This window comes from Clupea harengus, chromosome 5 (genome assembly GCF_900700415.2).
Source record: "Clupea harengus chromosome 5, Ch_v2.0.2, whole genome shotgun sequence".
Lineage (NCBI taxonomy): Eukaryota > Metazoa > Chordata > Actinopteri > Clupeiformes > Clupeidae > Clupea > Clupea harengus.
In genome coordinates, this window is record NC_045156.1 from 2,501,249 (window position 1) to 2,525,635 (window position 24,387).

Sequence of the window (24,387 nt, forward strand, 5' to 3'; positions counted from 1 at the left end):
AAGGATGGAAAGACCACATAATCTGTATGAAATTATTTCCAACATAGCTTTATTACAACCAGAAAAAAACTGAAAAAAAAACATAGCCCCTGACTTTGGATTGATTCTAGTTCTCCTCCATGGCAAATCTGGGTTAGCTGCATTCTAGAGTGTTTTGCTAACTGGGAGAAGACACTCACCATGGTTACAGCACTTCTTGACATTCTAATTATGCTGAAGAACACACATCCTTGGGTTGCACTGAAACAGTAATTCCACAAAACATATTCATACAGATATGTTTATTTATTTTAAAAAGGCAACCTGGTGCATGCTGCAAATAATAGCCCTTGTTTAATAAATACTTTTTTTTTATTAGTAGTATTTTTTATTTAATTCTGTGTACTCTCTTAGGGAAGTAAAAACATACAGCTCTGGATAACCAATGTGCTTCTGACAATTATCCACAGTACAATTGAGTAAAATACCAGCACTGCCATTTCTAATTTGGTCAGTCAGTAAGATGTTGGTAAAGTACTTTATAAATGAAAGGCTTTATGCTCTCCTTATTTGGACACAGGCCAGTCTGAAATGGAAACCTGAAGATATACAACACAGAAAACACACATTTCGTTGCATACAAAACAAAAACAAGAAACCAACAAAAGATGTTGCAATTCAACTGCTTTAAACAAGATCCTCTGAAATGATTGTCTTTCACTGGAAGGAGAAGTAGCCAGTGGGGCATTCCGAGGTACGTAATTTAGCGACAAACCTGGGCAAATTAACCAAGAGTAAGTGGTAAACCTCCTAATTTATTAGGTTTACCACTCACTCAGACTTAACGTACCCCGGTTTGGAATACCCCCCAGGTGTCTAAATCAAGGGTGAGCTCCCACCCAAACCACTGAAAAGAAACACACACACACACACACACACACACAAGTACAAACTACTCACAAAGCAACATAAGTCATTGCAAAAGGTCCCAGATACACCTCTGTTCATGCACTAGAGGTCTTTGTTATCACAACAGGCCACCATCATCTGGAATAGTGTTATGGCTCAGGGGGGAGGGGGTGTGGGGGTGATGACAGGTGTCCTGTGTCCCTTCTCTCCATCATCATCATCATCTTCGTCATCATCATCATGTTCCTCAGCACGCTTCTCTCCTCATCCATCGTTATCACTCTGCCTTGTCTTTTCTCTTGGCTGTGAACGGGACTTTGCTGGCCACTGTGGAACCCACGCTGGACACACCCCCCGCCACGGCAGACACGCCGCCCTTAACCAGGCCTACCCCCATGGAAGGTACCGAGGTGACGGCAGATTTTGTGATCTCCAGGCTCTTCCCTCCCAGCCAGGCCACGCCGCCCACCGTCGCCCCCACAACAGTCTTGGTAGCACCGAATATACCTCCAGTCACACGCCAGATCATGCCAGGCTGGGCCACAGGGTGCTCTTTTCCTTCTTTGCTGTCTGTAGCTAGGGACCACAGAATGAAGAAAGAGACAGACTTCAGCACATTGGCAAGACAGACTTTGAGCCACTCACATCACATGCATCGTTACAGTTAAGGCAAGCAGTAAAACGTATAGACACCAAATTAATCAAAATGTGAATGGTTTTAAATACATATTCTCAATACTGAATTTGATGTGAGGCAAAGACAACGTGTTCTTTTCACACTTTGACCAGATCCTGAATACTGGGCTACATGTGTACATTTAAACATTCCGTAGCCACATTTTTTGCCAGCTGTTTTTTATTAACAGTAAAAAGTGCCACATTATAATTTTCGTCCTTTAAATACAAGAGACGCTGTCAGAAAAGAAATAACAGAAAAGAACACTAAATGCAAACTCTCTAGCGTCCCTGGGTATGGTCTGCCATCCTTGAGGGCCCCGCACCACCCTTCCCTTGCGCATGAGCATGTAGGCTATACAAATAAACAGCAACACCTCCCCTGACACTTCTCTGATGCTAAAATAATAAGGAATGCTTCACCCAGAATGACAAAATCCCTTGTCGACAGTTTATTTGTAGATATTGGCATCACGTAGGGAGAAAACCGATTTAGTATAACCATCGAGTGGCTCATCGATATAGGCAAACATACCTTCAATTGAACCGCTTTCTGAACATTCAGGTTCTCGGCACTCAATAATGCCACTCTGTTGCACTTCCGAGTTAACGTTCTGTTAAACAAAGAGGGTGAAATAAAGTGTTAGGGCACACAACTACAGTGTGGCAGTGTTATTAATGTGCACCAACAGTAGGAAGGAGTTTGGAATAACCTACACTGATAGGTAACGACTTCGGAGCGATTTTGTTTTCGTACGGAGGTTGCAAGAAATATACCACTGTAATAGAACACCGGGGAGCCTGACTAAAATAGCTCCATTATCTCGATAAAACTAGGGTGATGTTGCCTGTTTGAAAGTTTAACACGAATGACTTATGTGGTTCAAAACTGGGACAGTGGTATAGCTCTTAATTAGTCCAAGTTGGAGTAAAAAATGCAACTTGTGAAAAGCACTAAATCCAATCAAACGATGGACAGCGAAAGAGTGACCTAACATTTACCATTAACGGCATTCAAAATGCAAATAAAACAAAATATTAAGACCACACTGTTGTTCCTGAACGCAGTGGCTAAGACTTAAGTTTATTTAGACCATGGCTGTAAGTAAATTTGATTTAGGTCTACTAAGACAATTTCTCGAAACGTAACTGGTTCTGGTATACCCAATAGGCCTAATAATATCTGAAGCATAGATACTTAACTTTTCACACAAAAGCTACATATGCTATTAATGACGGTAATCCAGTGCGTTGATGTATGCAGCACGTAATCACTTAAAACCAGGAATATTGTTCCGATTTTCTTGCTAACTACCTATTATCTTCTTAACACATTCTAAATTGTCCAAATTAATTTAAGGGAAAGAGTGGTTAGTAAACAAGACAGTATCTTCGTAGCTCCTTACCTTAACCATTGTTTCCAGCACTTTCTGCGCTCAGCGGAGATTATCTAATGTTACGTCTCCTAAAATCCCACCTGCGACAAAATAAATTGTGCGTTTTGGTCCCACTGGAGCTTTTAACAATTTATCAAATTATGCTCTAAAAACCACGGAGCCGCGATAGCAATTGTGTTACTTTTCCTCCGTGGACAAGGCTTACGAGGTTGCAAAACTTTTAGTAAAAAAAAAAAGGAAAAAGTATGGGCTTTAACTGAATGTTCTGCCGACGTGGCGCTCTTCTCCTTACGATCTCCCCCTGCGAGCACCCGGATCTTGCGTCACCTGCACAAACCGTTCATTTAGAAGCAGATGTTGTGTTGTAGTTTTGTCAATAGGCTTATTTACACAAAAGAACACTGAAACATGAACATTCCGCGTTGTATCAAATGTTTGTATCGGCAAGGACACTGGCAGTAAGAATCGGTCAACCCAGTATCTCCTCTGTCCGCTTCATACAGCGGGGACGGGGGGGTTGCCAAAAAGTGACACGGATCTCAAAGCATTTTTCTCTTGCCTAGTACCCTGTTGAGTGCCATAAGTAGAGCTCTGCCATGATAATCTCCTACATAGTAGGTAGTACCATCTTGAAAGTTTTTACGCCGCATAGTAGCACGTTTGCAATGGTCATATTTTGTTTATCTCAGTGGTCCTTGGTTCTTACCTGCAATTTGCACTTCTCTGCAAATCACTTCTGATGTACATGACAATCATCCTTGTATAGAAAGTACAAGGACTAGTCTCTTAAAGTGGTTCATTAGATGAGATAATATACTGACCCAGATTAAGGTGAACTCATGGCACTATAAATGTTCAATATTTCAACAAATTTGGCCATTCTGGCAACTTGGACTGTTGATGTATGACAGTAAAAAAGTATGCCACAGACAAGCTTATCACAAGTGTTACATTTGTTTTTTATTAATGTAATGCACATCTTAATAAAAATGAATCCCGATGTTTGATACAAATGCTGCAATGCATAGCGAGGTGATGCTGGAAGTCCTATTCTGCAATGCTGATACCCATGACCCGTGTTGGGGGGTGGCATTGTCTAAAGTGCCTTTCTCATTCACTTCTTCTTTCACTAGGAGGAGGGAATTTCAACCTGGGTAGTGACAGGTCAACACCAGATGCCGTTTAATCAGCTGAATGCTGAGGTGTGAGAGACGGTGCGCGTTGCAGAGGATCAGAGTGTTGGCTCAGATGTGTGCAGTAACTGCAGGTAATCTGATTTTCAGATCGACATTCCAAAGCAAATGTTGACTATCTGATTGGAATTCACAAGCATGATGGTTTTACAAAAGCAGTCTAACAGATCTGAAAGACTGTCTCATCCCAAGGGGCCATCATTTTAAATACAAATTAAGCTTTGAAGCAGCATCTGAACAACAAGACACTCATGAGGCATCCCCAGAACCTCACAACATTCAGAGCATTTCCTATACCACATATTCATATGCGTGTGCATATCTGCCTTCAGTTTGGGCAATTTTATTAGGCAAACAGAGACTGCCATTGTATTAAGGCCTATGATCAGAAAACCCAAACCTGTTGGACTTACTTCTTCCCTTACTAGTCAACTCTTAGGTCTGATGTAATGAGTTTGCCCCACCACCGATAAGTGAAATTACAGGATTTACGCCCGATTTGGCCTTTTTATGTTAGATCAACATCACTTACATACATCACCATAAATGTCCACTTTATAGGTTAACAATACAATCAGTGCCTGTGGCACTGGTGGTAAAAAAAACATGCACAGAACCAGGCAAGGCCTGTATACCCCGGTAAATGCAATGTCGTTTCAAAGTAGTCAAATACTCTAGCACATGCACATAAAAATAATGTTTATTTCCTTATTCCTATGATTAGAATATCACAAAGCGGTAAGACAGAGTATTGGGAAGCACGCTGTTCTCTGTAGCAGTGAGTGTTACTGTTGCCATGTCAACAATCATTTTTGTGGACAATTTCAAATACTTGTGAAGGTTACAGCTACTAGACACACCAAACCTACCACTAGGATTTTTGTGGGTGAGTATCCTATGAAGATATAAAGAAATCTAAAAGGCCCATATCCACTGGCTAAACCTCCAGAAAGAGTTGCTTAGATTGGATTTCAGTGCAGGTTTTCAACTCCTTCATTTGGACTGCATAGAAAAAAAAAGTGTGGGTTCAGAGTCAGGAGTATACCCTTTTAATTCAGTTTCTTGAGAGTCCTGAAGGTATACATGCCAGGCTCTAATAAATCAAGCGAATGGCAGCAGGTGAGTAACCTTTGTTAGCCAGAGCCAGCTCAGTCCGTGCCCTAATCCCATTCAAAGGAGTTGAATGAATAACAGTAAGATGCATGATCAATATTCAAACATACCCACTGTAGGTGTGGAGGGCTGTGACAAACAAACAAACAAACAAACAAAACAAAAAATCTAAATCAATCCTAATTGAGAAGAGGTAGCCAAATGTATCTGCAAAGCGACATGTGAAATCCTCCCAAGCATGACTTCCTTTGGCCTTCCTATCATGCCTCTGAAAAAGTCTCATTAGTCTTAGTTTTCTCTGAGAGGACTGGGGTCCTGAAAGTCTTCCCCAACCAGGACTAAAGCCTCAAACGTAACCAGTGGTCTTGGCGTTAAGCCGACATGGAGAATTTGGTGCTCCTGATGCATATGTGCTGGCAGTGCTGAGTGTCTGGTGGATACACACATCGACCTACGACGGGATGATCTGTGGCTCAGAGGTCTGAGAGCAAGTCTACAAGCTGGAGGGGAAAATATATATATATAAATATATATATAGGGCCAGGATCCAACAGGTCCCTAGCATACATGTATGCAGGCTGTGGAAGCAGGACCGTTGGATCCTCGTGCAAATAAGCTAATAAATGCCAGCCAGAGCTATTATGTTGAATTAGAGAGATGCAAACAGAGATAGCAATGTGAGCTGCTGGGTGAGTCATAGTATCTGTGAGAGTGAGAAGGGGAAGGAACACAAACATATTCCAATGCACAAGTGTAGTGTTTAGTAGGGCGCAGTTCTGGGGAGGGGAAAGGGGTATCCATGGCAAGGACGTCTACACGACTTTGCTGCTCATCTCTGGCAGTCGGACCGGGTCGGGGGTCCAACTGCTCTCGTCCGGTGAGCTACAGCGTTTGTTTCCCACAGGGACGCTGCTGTTATATTCCGTGGCGTCTCTCTGGGCAATGGTGTCCTCTGGCAGCTTTCGTTTCACCCCCACCTCCATCGGGTCGTCCGCCATGTCTGCGGCACAGATTTAACGTATATAAAATAATTACACCCTCACAACCTGGCATTTCTAACCACTGAGACCTCCTGCAAAGCAGCAGCTAAATCAAATCAAATCAAATCAAATCAAATCAAATCAAACTTTATTTGTACGGCGCATTTCATACCAGGAGGTAACACAATGCGCCTCACAGTAGGAAAAAGGTACTAACCATACTGGCACCGTAAAAAGTTGCATATGTTTTTTGAGTCTGCTAGCAGTTGCTATTTCGGGCGAAATTCAGGCGAAATTTGGTTTTCGGTTGGCTAATCTGTGGCTAATTGTAACTAAAGACATTTAGTTAAAACCTAAGGCAGGGTCACAACACTGGAATATTCTGGCATCACCTCTACATAAAGGCAAGACTTTAGTGTCAACTGTGTATCTAAGCTCAAGATGGATGGATACATACAAACGTGTGTGTGTGTGTGTGTGTGTGTGTGTGTGTGTGTGTGTGTGCGCTCATTTACCTCTAGTGAGATCAGCAGTGTTTTCCTGTTCAATGCGCAGCTCCTTCATCAGGGCTAGGTTCCTCTGGCTGGCTTCCAGGTGGTTCACCATGGGCAGTGGGTAGTCCTTACCTGCACCATACAACCACACACATGCACACACACGCATGCACGCACAGACGCGCACACGCACAGACACACACACACACACACACATTTGAGGAACAGGGAGTGAAAAGGAGGGGGATCAACTAAGTGGCTCTCTATGACTGGAGGGAAACTAAAGGCTGTTCTAGTAGGTGGCATTCGCCACAGGTTGTCTGGTCAGAACAAAAAGGCCAATGAAAGTCCCAATGAAGATCTATTTATTTATTTACACACACACACACACACACACACACACACACACTGGCAACAGGCCCCGTGTATATCCGGTCCTTAACCTGGATCTGTGCTGTCCATATTCTGCCATCAGCTCCTGGAGTGATTGCTATGACTTTGCCACAGAGCATGTGGAAGCTGGTGGTTGACGATCATGACAATGCTGCCAACTGTGAGTGCGTCCCTTTCCTGTTGCCACCTACAGCGGGTCTGTAGTGAGGGCAGGTAGTTCCTGATAAGCTTGAACCAGAATTGGTCCGCGAGGGCATGGCACAGCCTCCATCTACATCGACTGAGGAGCTCTGTTTCTGAGTAGATAACCTGGGGAGTTGATGGATCACGCCGCCCCATCAGCAGCATGTTGGGTGTGATGGGATCTGGATCGGCGATGTCTGATGAAGTGTAACCCAGTGGCTTTGAGTTGATGATTCCTTCCACTTCGATCATCACTGTCATCAAAACCTCTTCAGTGACTGTCAGAGGTCCCAGGGTGGTGTGTAGGGCGGATTTGACGGACTGGATATCTTGTCCTCAGGAGCCGCCAAAATGTGGGGCATTTGGGGGGATTGAATTTGAAGGTGATCTGCTGATCGGCCAGTTGGGCCTGTGACTTTGGTGTAAGAGCTTTGAAGGCCTCATGTAGCTCTGAGCTGCCACCTCTGAAGTTTGTGCCTTGATCTGATAGCAACTCATGTGGCTTACCTCGGCGTGCGATGAAACGATGTAGAGCCATCAGGAATGTATCCGTATCTATGTTAGCTAGCAGATCAAGATGCACTGCATGGGTCGTCAGACACTTGAAAACAATACCCCATCGTTTCTCTGTGCACCGTCCAATTTTGATGAGGTATGGTCCCAAGCAATCCATACCTGAGGAAAAAAACACTTGCTGGGAAAGCCGCAAGCTGGAGGGTGGAAGGTCTTCCGGGAAGCAGTCTCTCTGGACTTGTCTGAGGAGACCAAACTCAGAAGTCTTCCGCCGTGGGGTCTGCGGGTGTGGCTGCCCCATGACCTACTCTGACAGAGGCCTCCAGCAGCTCTTGGTAGCTGCTGAAACCTCCTGGATCGGGAAGAGACTGGGTTCTGACAGCTGGTCTGACATCCATCTGCCAGGGCTTGGTCACCTGATGGAGAAGCTCAGTTGAAGGAGTCAGAAAGCTAGTGACTAGACACTGAGGGGTGGAGGACTAATGCATGAGGACATTGGCAAGGCCTTGCAGTGTCCAACCGAGGTGTGTCTTCAGTGCAGCTGGTCCACCAAGGTGCACTCGCTCAACTGGGGTGAGGAGATGAGGATAGTCAGAGCCAATGAGGAGCAGCGGGTTGGGCCTTGCTAAATGAATGAAGAGACAGATCTCTGAGATGGCGATAGGTCTTCTGCAGGGCTTTGACAGGATGCGAATGAGTGGAGAGGCCAAGCTCTGCTGAGGTGAAGGCCTGCTGGATCCAGAACCGCTTCTGTGGTTGATTGGCTGATGCCACAGAAAAGGAAACTGACCTCCCTGGCACAGCCCTGATAGTTCTGAGTGCCAGATCCTCACTCCGTCCTTGAAGACCCAGCTCCTGAGCAGCACTGTGAAGGAGGATTGTGCGCTCGGATCCGTCATCCAGGAAGGTGTACGTCTCCACTTTCTTATTGCCATTGTACAGGCACACCTTCACCATTTTCAGCAGCACACAACTACTCCTCCTGGCAGCATCCAAGTAGTACGTCACTGGCTGACTGGCTTTGGGGGCTGACTTCTCCGCTCTGGTGTTCACCTTGTGCAACACTTCCAGATGTGTCTGGTCGCACTTCTGGCATCTGGCCTTCAGGTAGCACTGCGCTGGTGGGCTCAACTGCCTTAACAGGGGGGCACATCCATGCAGGACAGTGGTGGAGCGTGCCGCTGGGCTCTGCTTCGCCTTGGCGCCTCTCTGGTGGTTCGGTCGCCCCTCCAGTGGTGCTCTGGAGTGACTGAATGGCACTTCATCCCCCTGAAACACGGACCTCATACTCCAGCCACTCGGCAAAGTCAAGCAATGTGGGGATTGGTGTCCGAATGAGGTTGACGAAGCGTTTGAACTGCCCGCAGGTCATGTGGCAGCTTTGACAGCAGACGTGACACATGTGGAGGGCGCTGAACATCAGCTGCATCTCTCTCCTGATCTGAATGTTGTCCTTCTTCAGGGCTGAGAGGAATGCCTCTGGGAGGAGGCTTGGCGGTGTCTGTCCAGCAGGGGGCTCTGGGTCTGCATCACGGTGCCCGCCATCTTCAACAACAGATTGGTCTTGGAGTGCATGTGTTTGTGGCAGCCGTTGCCTTGGAAGGTTAACCAAGTCATCAAGGTAGCAGGGCTGATGATCATCATACACCACGCTCACGCCTCGCTCAGACGCGTTGGCAGATCCCTCTTCACTTTGAATGAGGTGACGGCATTCGTATGCTGAACTGAATTGTGATTCGTGTTCTATTCTGTTCTGTTGCGGTGCGTCGAAAGTTAAGAAAAGTTCAACTTTTCGAGAGGCAACGCATGTGTCAGCCAATCAAATCGCATTCATGCAAATATGGCAGCACAGGCGCTAGCCAATCAAATCGCGTTGATGCTAATATCCAAAGACAGCGCCGCTGAAAAAAGAAAAGATGGTGGACCAAAAAAGGTGTACATAAAAGGTGTTTTTTTTGCTTAGATTTTTTACCGAGAAATAGAGACTCTACAATGTAAAAAACCCTGTTATTGTAACTGAAAATACGTCTGAGGGGATTTGCGAGATGTCTGAGCCAGCTATCTAATGTTAGCATTTTAGCTAGCGGCATGATTGGTTGTTGAGCTGTCAATCTCACTATAAACGTCTCCGTTATCAACACAACCCCATGAGCCAGATACGCCCTCCATCATCTGTCAAACAACGCATGCCGTGTGTGAGCGGGGCGTTACTCCTCTCTAGAGATTACTGACGGTGATGTAACGGAAGGATTAACAGAGCGAAGTATGAGGATACAGTGGATGATTACAACACTACATGGAATAACAGATACTAGTTACTTAAGACATGAAACAGACTCGCTAATATACACAAATAACAACAGAACACTCACTCTCTTATGGACGCACGGCAAGAATACTGAAAGATCGTGAATGTCTTCTGATTCACGAATCATCCAACAACTGCTCCTGATGATGATGCTCTACTCCAGCTTCCCTTGACCAACAACTGGACAGAGGTGGGTCCGGTTTATATAGCGGTAATGGGGGAGCCTTGAAACCGACTTGGGGTAACTAAAAACCGTCTGGTCACCTTCTGTACACGTGTACACCATGCGCAGCCCACAGAACTCTGGGAACACAGGTTCGGGTGACCTCTCTGTGTCCCCAAGTATCGTGCGTGGCCTGCACAACGGGGGTGCACAGCTGGACACCGCTGGTAGCGGCAACCTTCTGAACAAGGAGGGAGCAGAAAGTGGTACATGGAACTATCAACACCAAGGTCAAGGTTTCCATTACCAGGGAGCAAATCAGATGCTAACATTTTTATTTCCACTATACCATTAGGTCTTCCAGCTGAGACCAGTTGCCCAAACAAATGTAGATCAGCTTTTTGCAAAATCAAAAAGACAAACTAGATCACAGAGGTCAAGGTCCTTCTCTGATATGTCAACTTCCAAAAATAACTCTTTAGCACACAATTATAAATGAGGACTGCCAGCTATGGAGACAGATCACCTGGCAGAGTTTTAAGCTCCTCAATGAAACTCTGCTTACCTCCCCAATTAGATAGTTAAATAGAGAAAACAGTTGTCTTTCTTGGAAAAAGAAAAGTTATTTTCACCACAATCATGCCCTTCAAAATAAAATGCCAACCTAAGTAAAGACCACATTTTGGCATAACTAAATGAATTAACCAAGAGCCTATGAAGAAACTGTACCAATGATGCATCCCGATTGGTGCTGCACATGTTCAGGGGCGGTCCAGGGCTCGTATATGTATTTAGATGGGAAGTTTTTCAGCACAGGCAAGTACTTCCTGCAAAGGACATAGGAAAACAAGTTTAGCGATGCCAATACAAATAGCGCACAAACAATGAAACAATATAAACAAAACAGTATTACAGCATCACAACAGCAACAACGCGGGATTCTTGTGTAACAGTGTTTGCCTACCCAGCAGCACTGCATGGTTTAGGCCTCTCCCTGCTGGTTAAAAAGCCTTCAAGAATCACCACAAGCCTTTGAACAGCTAAGGCTTTCATCATATGCAGATCAAAGAAAAAGACAGACCTCAAACACTGAGGCATTAGTTGACTACTTCTCCACCCCCTGAGCCTGAGGTCTGCACTGACCTGAGGTAGTGTCCGTCGGGGTCGGTGCGTCGGCCGAAGCGTATGGGGCAGAAGATGCGTGTGTACCGGTGGAAGAAGGCGCTGGCGGACAGCCACATCCAGTTTCCCGCATTCAGACTGTAGTCAGCATCCAGCAGGTACTCCTCAAATACCTGAACACACAAACACATGCCCTAGAGCAGTGGTCCCCAACCACCGGGCCGCGGCCCCGTACCGGTCCGTGAGGCATTTCCTACCGGGCCGCAAAGAAAGAATAAATAATTTATATAATTTCCGTTGTATTAATTATTAGAGTCTGTTTTATTTTGAAAAACGACCGGATTTTTCCCGACGTAACATTCGCCTGTGCCTTTTGACACGTCAAGACACTTGTCTCGGTCACTTGATACGTTACTCAAAAAACAAGCCTGCAAACTAGCGAAAATGAGTAAGAAACAAACGTCCTTAGAGGCATGCAACTGAAGAGACGTGTGCACAATCCACAGACTCCACAGCAACGCGAAATCAACTTCAGACTGATCAAAATCATGTCAAAGCGGAAAGCAAGCACCGGTGGATTAAACGCAGACCTAACTTCACCAGTAGTTGCAGAATGTGTCCACTCTATTCCAATATGCCTATATTCACGCGATTGAGTTTAATGCTTATTTATTTATTCACGTACATTTGCAGTGTTCGTGTAGTGCTTTTAGAACATCACGATGCCTCTTAGAATCATGAATTTAAATGTGAAACGTAATTGTTAATGATTAAAATATTCTTATATTTTTTTTTAATAATTATTTAAATCCGAGGATGTCTGTAGAATTGACATGAACCCAATCACTAACGGTTTCTCACAAATTAAGCCCTTAAGAACAATCTGGCTGATTCACCACTGCTATTTAGCATTCTTAAATTCTAGTCCAAGTTCAGTTGGTCCGACGTTTTTTTTTTTCTCCGTCTGTGACATCGCGCCCCCCCCCCCCCCCCCCCCCACTCCGCGCCCCCCACTTTGAGAACCACTTCTTTATAGGATAAAGTACAAGTCAGTACAATGGTGAGTTGTATTTTTTCATGCACTTAACATTCGTTTTTATGCCGGTCGCGTTATTTTATTTTTGCTGTAGGCTATTTATCTGCCGGTATGTGAAAATAATGCCTACATTAAACCGGTCCGTGGTGCAAAAAAGGTTGGGGACCCCTGCCCTAGAGTTATACCAACTGTGAGAAGGTGAATTCTCCCCCTCCTCACCATGGTAAAAAGGGATGGTGCCCTTTAAGACTCTTGGACTCCTCCCCCATAATGGTTGGGTCCTGGCTCACCTGATTCGAATGGTGGACCTAATTAAGCCAAAGTGGCTCTGCCCTATTAAAAGGGTGCTTCATTGTCAAGAGAAGACTGGCTAAGAGAGACGTGTAAGAACACTAAGAAAGAGGACTTGTTTTGGGCATAAGGTAAGACACTTCCCTGATGTGAGGAGAAGTGTTTTGTAACTAGTTGGGTGGTTACTGTTGGCCTTGTTTTGTGTCTGTTGTGCCTCTGTTCTGTGTTTGGTCTGTATGCCTTGTCTGTGTGCCTTGTGTCTGTGATTGTTTTCTGTAAGGCCTGTGGATGTACTTAGCTTCAGGCTGAGTCACGGTGCATGTTTTGGGGCCTGCCTTGGGTCGAGTAGGTTCCTGCGATTAGGCCTCAGTTGGACAAGCAGGTACCCAGGTGCAGGTGACTTTAAATGCCTTTGAGTACGGCCTGTACGTTTCTTTTGTATGTTTGTTTTATTTTATGGGCACATATGTTGGGGATTATATTCCCCCTTGTTATTAAATAGAGATATGTTTTTTGTATACAAAAGCCACCATCTCCTGTGCAGTGTGTGTGGTTTTTTTTTTTTTTTTTTTTTTCCCCACAACTTCACCCCGTTCAGTCGCCACATCCCAAAAAGAACGTGGGGTGACCGTCCAGTCCCTCACACCAACAGAGCGCATATGCACCAGCGCAAACGCACGCACACACACAAACCCCGCCCCCCCCCCCAGTCACTACCTCAATGCAATGGTTCCCTCCCCCCATGGCCCTCTGTACCTTCATGCCCTTCTCCCAGCTGATCCACAGGTCTCCTCTGGTCAGAAAGCAGGCCACAGCGTGGCGGGCCAGGTGGTGGACCCAGCCCTCCTGCCGCAGCTGGGTCATGATGGCGTCGATCCAGGGGAAGCCCGTCTGACCCTATGGAATCCACATTTACATTTAGTCATTTAGCAGACGCTTTTGTCCAAAGCGACGTACAAGGGAGAGAACAGTCAAGCTAAGAGCAATAAAAAGCATGGTGTAACAATAAATGCAATCCATGCATTGATAAACAGACTTTTTGGTTTTGCTGACAGAAGTTGACAACTCTTCCAGACCATTACAATACGGACAAGTATGAGACAAGAATAAGTCAAACAGAATCAGTGAAATGAGCTTGGTAGGTTAACAAAATGTCTTCAAAATTGTCACTGCTTCAACACTAAAATGCAGTTTTAGAGTAATAAATTAGTTTAAAATATATCAACAGGGACAGCTTTGGCTAATCTGATTCATTTCCTGTGTGACACTGTGACATACAGTGTTCCCACAATGCAGTGAGTGTGCATTCCCTTGTACCATTTTCCACTTGTGCAGGGCCTGGGGGTCCTCGTACCAGTCGATCTGCAGGCAGATGGGGTTCCCCACCATACGTGTAAAGTTGGGGGTGGCCGAGGCCACTGTGTAGAAGAACTCCCTCCAGAGCACCTGGCCCTGCAGTGACACTGGGGGCAGGGAGTGGTTCTTCGACTGGGAACCGGGAAATGGGAGACATTATACATTATACATGATAATACAACTCGTAATTAAATAATTATACATGATAATACAACTCAATTTAAATAATTACATTAATTGTTCCGTTCTGTCACTGCAAATGGAAGAGCACATCATTGCCAGTTAAATCACATTCGTTTACAGCACAACTAAATCACGGCATGATCTGGAAGTCTTGTTTTTCCTTCCATTCAAGCTCACAAGATGGTGTTTTGGTAGTTTTCACTGAGGGATGTTGATGTCACTTCAGACTTATCCAGCTGACTTTGCCAGCAACTTGTTTGGCATAAGCGTCTTTCTAAAAGGCTTAATGTTAGTCATCTTACTCCTTACAGCAGAGTCATAGGGCTTTTTAAATACATCTACTTTAAGTCACTCAGGTGCCACACATAGACACAGGCTCTTAGTCATAGATGTTGACTAGTAAAACAAAACTAAGAGAATGAACTAAATGTGCACAAAAAGGTCTCTGTGTGTGTCTTGTTGTGAGGGCAGCGCTGACCTGTGCATAGACCTTGGAGAGTCTGTGGTAGAAGGTGCGTACGGACAGGCAGCCCAGGCTGAGGTAGGGACTGAGGCCAGTGGTGCTGGGCAGGAGGGAGTTGGGGATGGTGCGCGGCTTGGAGAAGTTGGCCACCCACCCCTAAAACAAACATGTGGACGGAAGGGTACAAAATACACTCTTATTTAGTTTGTTTTCTTGGTTACAACAAATGTCGTGATATTCTTGAGGATTGAAGCTTTGGGATTCACCAGAATTGAGCAAATCCACTTTTGATTTGGACATATATTCAGGGATTTGCTGATATACAACTCATTATTCAGTGACAATCCACACCAATTAGAATCTTATATGACCTTAGATGCTGGATACACTTCACAGAAAAATACACCCTCAGTAAAGGGTGAGTATTGGCCATTTATGTTTCAACATTGACGTTTGAGGATAATGTACCTAGAGGCAGGCGATCTTATCACCAGAGGTTCCGAGGGACTGTTTTTAAGCCAGTCGGGCAACTAATCAATGAAATGGAGTCAGGTATGGTGATGCTTGGTTAGAATGAAAACCTGCAGCCACACTGGCCAATGTTGCATTCAAGAGTCCTTATAGTTAAAAGTAGTTTAATTTAGGGTGTGAGCTACCTGACTCTGGAAGTGCTTCTCCAGCCTCTTCAGGGCGTGGCTCTCCCCTCCTGGCCACAGCACCTCGTACTCCACCTCAAAGCCCAGCTCAGAGAGGGAGGGCACCTTGTACGGCTCTTCACCCTCTTCATCGCCGGGCGTAGGGCACTTCCTGTGAGAGGATGACAAATAATTCAGTGTTCATATATTCTGCTACCCATGGAAAATGTAGGTTTAGGGCAAGCATTAATGCCAACGTCCATTAAGCCCACTAAACGTAAAAATGTACATCCTTGCATAACAGTACTGTACGTCACACTAAATAACGAATCTGTTTTTTAACGGCTAAATGGAAAAGAAGGGCGCCATAGTGCTACACCTGACCTGAACACACACAAACACACACCTGTGATCAAAGAGCAGAGATAAAAACACACCAGCTGTGAGAGGAGACTGGGATGGGCTTTAGAAGATCTACTCTTTTATCATTGATCTACACTCGCTGAGCACAAGCCACAGGGATCACAGTGAACAGCTGAACCAGCATGTGACCCAAAACAAACAGCATGAGCGCACTCTGTATCTGTAACACATGCATACACCTGTTAGCGGTCCTTTTCAGTTTTGACTGGGCTCATGGGAACACTGCATATGATGTATGTGCAAATACGAAGACACACTCAGTGATGTCTTGTTGGCAGCTTTCCCCCGTATGTCTGTTGAAGAGTCACAGCTAGGGCATGTTTGCCCAACCAAAGCAGCTTGCAGTCGGGGCGTAGCATCTGTTCCCTCACCATCACCCAAAGCCACAGCCAGAGAGTGGCAGGCAAAGCGCAATTAACACTAAGCCCCAAGCCATGCATCAATTCAGCAGGGACACAAACAAAAGCATGAACAATCTATGAAATTACTAAATAACAAAAATGTGTGAATAAGGGTGCTAATTTCTGAAACGGCATAGCTGATGGCGTCCAAAAGCTAATACTTGGCATTTCCTAAAGATGCATTCTAATGCAAACTGAGAAAATGCCTTGGAGAACAGATGGTTCTACAGGTTGTGTCCTGCCTATCTAATGAAATAAAACTATAGAGTTAATTCCTGTGACTAGGATTTACAGGTTTATACTTCAGGCCAGGCTGTGTGTGTGAATGTTTATGGGTGTGTGTGTGTGTGTGTTTGTGTTTAGATCTCTTTAAGGTAGGAGTGATGTCATGAGCAGCTTTATCTGGTTGGTTGTTGTCTAAATGTGTATGTGTGTGTCCATCTGCCTTTGTGCCTCTGTGCTCTTAGATCCCTGTGTTCAGTGGCCTCATGGAGCTTGTTAACATGTTGTCAAACCATGGGCAAACATCTGCATACATCCATACATGTGTGTGTCTGTTCCCTTACTGGAAGTCCGTTTCTGTGATTTCTCGAGCAGGCGTGTCTGGCTCTCCCAGGACGGACAACACACGGAGGAACTTCTTGTATGTCAATGGTGGCTGACCACTGTTGGCTTTGATTATTCTGAGATGAAAAACACAAGGAGAAAATGTCAACGTAAAAATGTCACGACGTTTGATTACTGGACTCACACCACCACAACTAGGTCCAAGACAACTCGTAAACAAGAAATATTATGAATGAAGATTTATGGAAAATGCCTCCATACATAAACCATCCTCCATTGATCTACATTTGTTTGCACAGCATGCTGAATACCCCATGCAAACCCAAATCATTTCCACATCTATAATTGTATAATATACTGTTCATCATTAGAGGATCTTGAATTCTACATGATTATGACTTCCACAGATCCCTGCTTATGGCTTCCTGCACATTACCCAAGCCTACAGCATTTCAAAGATAGCAAAGTGTAAAATATTTCTGTTTCTGCAGTGGCAGTGAGGAGGTAGTGGGTAGGTGGTATAACTGCCCAAGTATCTACCCCTCTATAAGTGGCCAGAGGGGATTGCCACTGTTGAATGAGCTGCAGATAGATGGACCCGCCAGCCAAAACATCGATCCTGATGCATCTCAAGCTTGAGTCATGTTTGACAAACCCATATAAATGTATGCTTGCTGAAAACTGCTTTAATAGTGAAATACACTTATATACTGTGTGAATTATGGATAAATGCTGTGTGATTATATACTGTGTGAATTATGCATAAATGTTGTGTGATGATATACTTATATACTGAGTGAAATGCGCTTACATACTATGTAAAGAAGGTTTTCGTGCGAACACCTGCTATAGAACAATGTATGTGTTTAAGCGTGTGGAAATATTAGTGAGTGTTTGTTGAAATGTGAAAGTCAGAGAAAAACAGGAAGTTTACCATAGAGGCCCTTGTGTGATGCACACAAATGTGTGAAACGCAGGAAGGAGGTGGACACATGCTTGTTAAGGGTGAAAATGTATGCAACATAAAAAAAGAGACATTGAGCACATCTACTGCAAGATTTATGACCAAATCAAAAAAATGTCTGTGGGATGCAGGAGGTTATAAAGATGCGAACACACCCGTGTTTCGCACTCTTAGGCTGGTGATGCGAACATCATACGATAGAGCCTATTTGAGAAGAGTTAGAGTCCCACTTTGAAGAAGTGTGGTTTCTTTTTCAGTTAGAAAAGTCTGATAAAAAGGGAGTACCCTTTGAGCTTGTGAGTAGTTCATTTTTGTTTGTATTTTGTCCTCTGGGTAATAAACTTTGAGGAGCTTGTCAAGACTGAAACCTCGTTTCTGAGTTCTTTCATGGAGTGAGGTCTCTCCCCGCGCCTGCCGACACACCTCCCTTTATACACACAGTCAGATTCAGCAGCCTGTTTTCGGAACGTGTGATGACTAAGAGAGACGGACACCTCTGTTACAAAAAAAACCTGACGATTGCGTGGAAAAGGTGAGTTGATCCTCTCTTTCAGAGAGTGCGAATTAAGTGATCTGATGGTGAATACATAGATCTCTTTTCGTACCTTGGCTTAAGGACAATACAATAGGGCTTGGCATACTGACATGATTTCCGAATTTAGTCTGTAAAGAGTCACGTGGCCTATAACCGTGAGGGTGGACCGTGGGAGCTGCTTGAAAGAGCTCCAGCGTTTGAAAAGCACACGGTAAATCCTAGTAGGTGGACACAACTAAGCGAAAGCGCTACACCACCATCCCCCTCTAACTCTTCAATTGTGTATTGTCAGGACTCACTCCATACCTCTTAACATCATATAGGCTGTGTGCTACGCAGCTCAGCACACTGAGACTCAGCTCACTGGCCAGAGTGCGCAGCTCCTTGTCCAGCTGCTTATAGTGGGGCTCCACCTCGTCATCAAAGCTGAGCTGGGTGATGCCCCACTGGGCCACCAGACGCCGCAGCACGGCCTCATGGGAGCCCTGGATCACGTAGAGGCGCGAGCCGAGCCTCTGCAGGCTATGGTGGAGGTCCTCCAGGCTCTGAAGGATGAAGCGCCAGCGCAGCGCCCCCATGCGCACACTGCCCTCCATGAAGGCGCGGTCCAGCAGGAACACGGGGTACATGGCCGCCGACGACTCCAGGGCCGCCACCAGGGTGGGGTTGTCATGGAGACGCAGGCCTCTGTTGAAAAGGTGGATGGTGCGGTGAGACATGGCGGCAGAGGCAGAGGCTGTGTGCGGTGGCCTTCTGCAGGGCCCAGGCCCTTTTGACAGCTGTAGAGGAGAAGACCAGAGATTATTTTCTGAAAACTCCTCATCATGTTGACTGTTAACCTTCCTTTAATAAAAAATTATAAATAGTCTTGAAACTATACACAATCTTACACACTGTAAAACTGGGATTATGAAGGATCCTACACAAAACTGAGATTATGAAGGATTGTACACAAAACTGAGTTTACTGACAACACTGTAAGTACACACACTGACACCTCTGAATCTGGACGTAGATACAATGACTTAACATTCATACATTATCAACACTCATAGTTTTCCATCGCTACTATAATTGCAGTGGATCTTCTTAGTCAATAAAGGAAGGGGGAACAGCGATCAAACATGGTAGAGGTCGTAGTTGGGTATTTTAAGATTTTAAGACTGATTTCAAAGGGGTTCCCACTTGTCTGTAACAAGTACTTTTTTTTTTCTCTACGGCTAAACATATTGGTTACATTTCACATCAATGCGTTCGATGCATTAGTCATCACATGCACTTGCATTGCATATAACAAAGCTCGCTAGCAATAATAAGACCAAAGGTTTCCTCACTCACGGGAGGTGACGTAGATATGTATCAAATGGTCGTGGATAAGTCAGCATCGGCCTTGCAAGCAGCTTGCAAGGTTCAGGTTGATTTTAAACTGTAGATGGCATGTTGAGCCATTTTCAACCCGTAAAATGCAGATTTTGTCAATATCAGGACTAGCATTGATTAGTTTCCTCGCAGTTCAGTCATATCATTTACTTTACAGCTAAAATATCCATTTATGTGCTTCATGCCATTGACATGCGGCCATTTACAATTTTGTCAGTGGGGCCACTGTTTGTAAAGCAGCTTGTCAATGCAACACATGCACATCAAACGTTAAATATAACAGGCACATGCAGTTTGAATCCATGCGTGTAGTTTTTTCGCTTTTGTGATTTTTTTATTAAGCATTGCTTCATCTACTTCAATGGCTGAGCCGCCCATGCTAGATGTTACTTTTGGCAATAACCATTGTGATGCCACTGGCTAAAGTGATAACTTCCAAAAGGTTAACTTTAAGGCATTGCCACTTAATGTACCAATTCATTTTTCAGAAAATTCATGCTCAAAAGAATTTCAAACCAGAATTCTCAAAACTAAATAATGCACAGCTTTTGCATTTCCAAAAATGTTTTAGGTAATTTAAAAGTACATCGACAATCAATTCCTTAGTAGAAACGTGACCACAGTTGTATGTCAAATTCAGCACGTGGAATATAGGTCAAATCTTGCCTCCTAGAGGTGATTTTTGAAATTGCATCTTCGCAGACATGGGTTGAATTTTTTTTTAAACACCCTATGTAGAGGACTGCCTGAACGTTTTCTGTTCACAGACTAGATCATAACATCCACATATAGCATATAGTCAGTAGGTAATCACAATTCAACTAGCTCATGGTAGCAGCATGTATGTGATGTAATCCTCCAAAAACTGGCACAGTACTGTCAGTTGTTCTCTCGGAGTCAATTAAATCTGCTCTGCCAGTGACATCGCAAAGCATCCTCTTGCTTAATGCTGCTGTTGATCAACATGTGGCGGACAGGCAGAACACGCTAAGCTACAGATATTACATTAACTGCCAGAACAGGCCACTCGTGAGTCACGTTGCGAGCCTGATTATGTTGGATGTGGCAAAGTAGCAGGGGGAGCAGTAGGGTAGTATTACAGGGATTAGTCCAGTCAGAACTGTCTGCTGTGGAGTGACGTTTATGTAGCCTTTCCTGCTCTTGTGCTCATTGACTACACGTCTGTTTAGATCTTTTACTGCATCTCTGTCTGCGAGTGCCTCTGTTACCCACTCAGGTGTACAGCTATGCTTGACCCCGGTTGTCCTTGCCCCCTACCCCCACCCCATAATAAAAAGAAAACATATTTGTGTTTAGATTCTTAATAAAAGATTTTAAATAAAAAACAACTTTGCTTATTTGCTTTGTCTTTTGGCAGGCAATTGTGAAAAGGTGAAGTCCCTCCCCCTTCTCACTGTGGTCCATGAGGGAAGAAGGACTGGACTCCCCTACCTAAATGGTTGGGTCCGGATTCCCCCACCCCTGTGGAGGGGTCCAATTACTTTTGAATTGGACCAATTTGGCCTTATTTAAGGGGCACCTCATTGTTTCATGAGGGAGGACAGACTTAACATGCTGGATGGAGCGTGGACAAGGTACTAGACTAAACCTGTATGCACAGAGGTGTACCTTGTCTAGTATAGGCTTTAGTGTGTTCAGTTTGTGTTTATATGTTTTGGGGTTTTTAAAAGACCCTGGTGTAAATAAATATAGCTATTTTTAAGGAAGCCATTGTCTCCTGTGCCGTGTGTTCGTGCCTGCAACCCCATTCTACCAGGCTACATCCCACATCGTGATATGGCCGGCTCGGGCCTTCTCACAACGATATATGACTGCGCTTTACTGATTTGCTTGGCTGATTTGCCCTGTTTCAATACGGCATTCAATGTGTTGATTGTAAAATGTCCATTGTAAGGGGCTCTCAATTGTTTGTACTTATCTGTAATGATAACAACATAAGAGCATATTACATCATACAACCTACCCTCTGAATTTAGTGTTCATCTGGAAGGCTGCTTGCATATCGTCTCACTGTACATAGTCAAATCTGCATAATCATTATTCCTCTGTGTTGACTGTGAGGCTTCCCAGGTAATGCGTCCACAAGGTACCACTTATTTTAAGTGGCAAAAGCAGCTAAAAAAGGGGTCTTTATGGACAAGCCAGGACCCAACTTGTCATTGGTCTTACTCTGGGCCTTACCAAAGGATACAATCCAGTAAATAGGATAAACAGCGACCAGCTAAGACTGAGTTAGGAAAGATTGTCAACGGAGAGTTTGTGATGGCTCAGAACGAGGTGCATGCGTAGAGTCAGTACAGAAACGATGACTGAATGGAGGACATGTATGGATGAAGCCCAGGAAAATCTACAATATGACCAATGTAAAATCCACTCTACTAAGAGACTTCAAGAGACTTACCCTGTTTTGAACAATATATACCCTGAGGCTTTTCATCTACCAGACATATTATTTCCTTACATTAGCAGGACCTGGGCACTGTGCCAGGGTCTGTCTATCAATACCCTTTGTACCTGCTGGCATTTCAAATTGATGATAGACCTACATCTACAAAACATACCTCAACCCTTTTGGTTGTTTAAATTATACCAGTGGCAAAAGCATCACACTGTTCAAAAGACACACGGGCTTCTTCCAACAACTGTGTCCTCCCAAGTTTTTTTCTGGACGGTTGACTTCAGCAACAGGACAACTCAGTGGCCTAATTCTATGCGAGCTGATACTTGGATCACATATCGAATACACATCTATAAATCATGTCCAGGTACTCATAATAATCATACAGGCTATACATATACACATACAAATGTAACATTTCAGCTCTCTGTATTGCCACAGACCGACTCTGGATCAAGAGCTACATCTAGGAGGTTAGGAATTTTGAGGTTTTGAGGTTAGGAGCCGACGATATGCTGCATAGCCTGCTTAGGGACTGTCATAAACGAGTATAGATGCACGAACAAATATAGGCTTACATTTACGTCACAGGAAGGACATGCAGAGAAGCCCACTAACCCAGAGACCGTATATTGTTTGATGAATGAGTGCAAATATGTTTTACACAAACATTAAAAAACATATTTTCTATCTTCCCAACAGTTAAGTTCACTGACTGGCTAACTGGCAAGACAAATACAACATTTGCTGTCTGAAAACAATCAACGGACGCACAATGGATGTTTTTAATATTCAATTACAGCTATAATTGGCCGTAGGCTACTTACCTTTACAGAAAGACGAAGTTAATCCAGGCGACTAAAACCTGGCAAAAACCTTATCTAGTTAGCTGTTTTATGTAGCGATCAGCTGTGAACAGATTAAAGCATGCAAGAGGATCCGACGACCGGGGAACTGCAGACTATGGTTGGGCTCCAGGACAATGTTAAGTTTAAATGCCCTCCGGGAGTCTTAACTAACTGACGAATTCATGGTAATTTAGCATCGAACATACTGCCATAATAATCATATCACAAGTCTATACGTCAACCATGTCTTGCTGCTGTTGCACTCCGGCATCGTTGGGACGACCCATTCAACTCTTTTGGGATGTCTACATATCAATCGTGTCACTTCAGATGCAGAAATCGATGTCCTCCATGAATCATATATTAAATACTCAAAAACACGGTATTTAGAAATTTGTAAAAACCTTTACACAGAAGCTGAATGTCTTACTCAAAATACCTTGACCCCCACATACTTCACCCCTACCAAAGATTCTCTCATGGTAGTGACTGCTCTTTCACTCCCACATGAGTGATTTTCAAATGCATTTCGCCACACACACCCTGGAGTCTACTGTAGTTGGTCTAATTGAACTACGAAAGGTATCATGGCTACCACAATATTGTAGTTTTTAAAAAAAATAACATTCTGAAAACAATATTAAATAGTTTTAAATCTACACACATGACTAGCTTTAGTTGTTATATACTTTACACTATATTGCAGCGTTCTGATCTCTTTAAATGAGGACAGCGAAGGTTCACTTTTTGGCTGCAAAGCTTAATTTTGAAATGTAGGTACACGGGAAGTCACACTCGGAAACTCATACACCGACACGCTGGGAAGGGAAAGGATATAATTCATACTGACAATTACATTAACGGTGGACAACTAACAATAAACTAATACAGGAATTAAACAACATAACACAGGGACGACATAGTAACAATCACACCACTCCTGCTAAACACAAAAGAGATACACAGCCTGAAGGCTAACAGCTAAAACATCAGCAACAAACACACAACACGCGACATAGCATACAGTAGCTTAGTTCTCACATTGTTGCTCTTGAACAAGACGGCTTTATTTACTAACATATTTCGGACAGATTGAAAACAAGACTCAGAACAGTCAAGCCAGGACATCGCTCTCCTGGGGCATTATCTTGGACGCATACACACATTTTTGACACAAAGTATAGGCTGGGCTTGAAGTGTCTATAAAAGCACAACATTAAAGAACTCGAGAGTTTGATTAATTCTACTGTTTGTGAACACAGTAATCTACACCGCTGAAGAGTCCCATTTTTTCACTGCACATTTTTTTCCGGAGGAATTTTGTTTAGCAAGATGGGGTTTCATTCATATTCGCCTTCCATTGGTTGTCTGGTTTGTGGAGTTGACCTTTTGGTCATGGAAACAGTTTTATGACAATATTATAAGAAATGCGGATTTTGGAGCCTTATAAGACATTCTTGTTTA

At 44.1% G+C, this 24,387-nt stretch overlaps 2 protein-coding genes across 2 annotated transcripts; both read right to left on the minus strand.

Annotated features, from left to right (window-relative positions):
- Positions 1-32: 32 nt before the first annotated feature.
- On the minus strand, positions 33-3,457 carry zgc:153675 (uncharacterized protein LOC768179 homolog). Its single transcript, XM_012827908.3, has 3 exons — positions 2,970-3,457; positions 2,099-2,177; positions 33-1,464 (listed from the first exon to the last, which is right to left on the minus strand). The coding sequence occupies exons 1-3, from the start codon at positions 2,976-2,978 to the stop codon at positions 1,166-1,168; spliced, it is 387 nt and encodes a 128-aa protein (XP_012683362.1). The 5' UTR covers positions 2,979-3,457; the 3' UTR covers positions 33-1,165.
- A 443-nt stretch (positions 3,458-3,900) lies between these two features.
- cry4 (cryptochrome circadian regulator 4) lies at positions 3,901-24,288 on the minus strand. Its single transcript, XM_031567300.2, has 11 exons — positions 22,903-24,288; positions 18,583-19,055; positions 16,777-16,893; positions 15,408-15,558; positions 14,767-14,907; positions 14,067-14,237; positions 13,506-13,646; positions 11,444-11,595; positions 11,030-11,127; positions 6,762-6,872; positions 3,901-6,266 (listed from the first exon to the last, which is right to left on the minus strand). The coding sequence occupies exons 2-11, from the start codon at positions 18,993-18,995 to the stop codon at positions 6,079-6,081; spliced, it is 1,683 nt and encodes a 560-aa protein (XP_031423160.1). The 5' UTR covers positions 18,996-19,055; positions 22,903-24,288; the 3' UTR covers positions 3,901-6,078.
- Between the last annotated feature and the right edge of the window lie 99 nt (positions 24,289-24,387).

Excerpts from the sequence above, each read along its gene's own strand:
- zgc:153675 (XM_012827908.3), bottom strand. Across the intron at positions 1,465-2,098 it reads AGAAAGCGGTTCAATTGAAG|CTACAGACAGCAAAGAAGGA; the intron begins GTATGTTTGCCT and ends TGTGGTCCCTAG.
- cry4 (XM_031567300.2), bottom strand. The coding sequence starts at position 18,995 with ATGTCTCACCGCACCATCCACCTTTTCAACAGAGGCCTGCGTCTCCAT. Across the intron at positions 11,596-13,505 it reads GCTGGGAGAAGGGCATGAAG|GTATTTGAGGAGTACCTGCT; the intron begins GTACAGAGGGCC and ends TTGTGTGTTCAG. Across the intron at positions 6,267-6,761 it reads CACTGCTGATCTCACTAGAG|ACATGGCGGACGACCCGATG; the intron begins GTAAATGAGCGC and ends TCTGTGCCGCAG.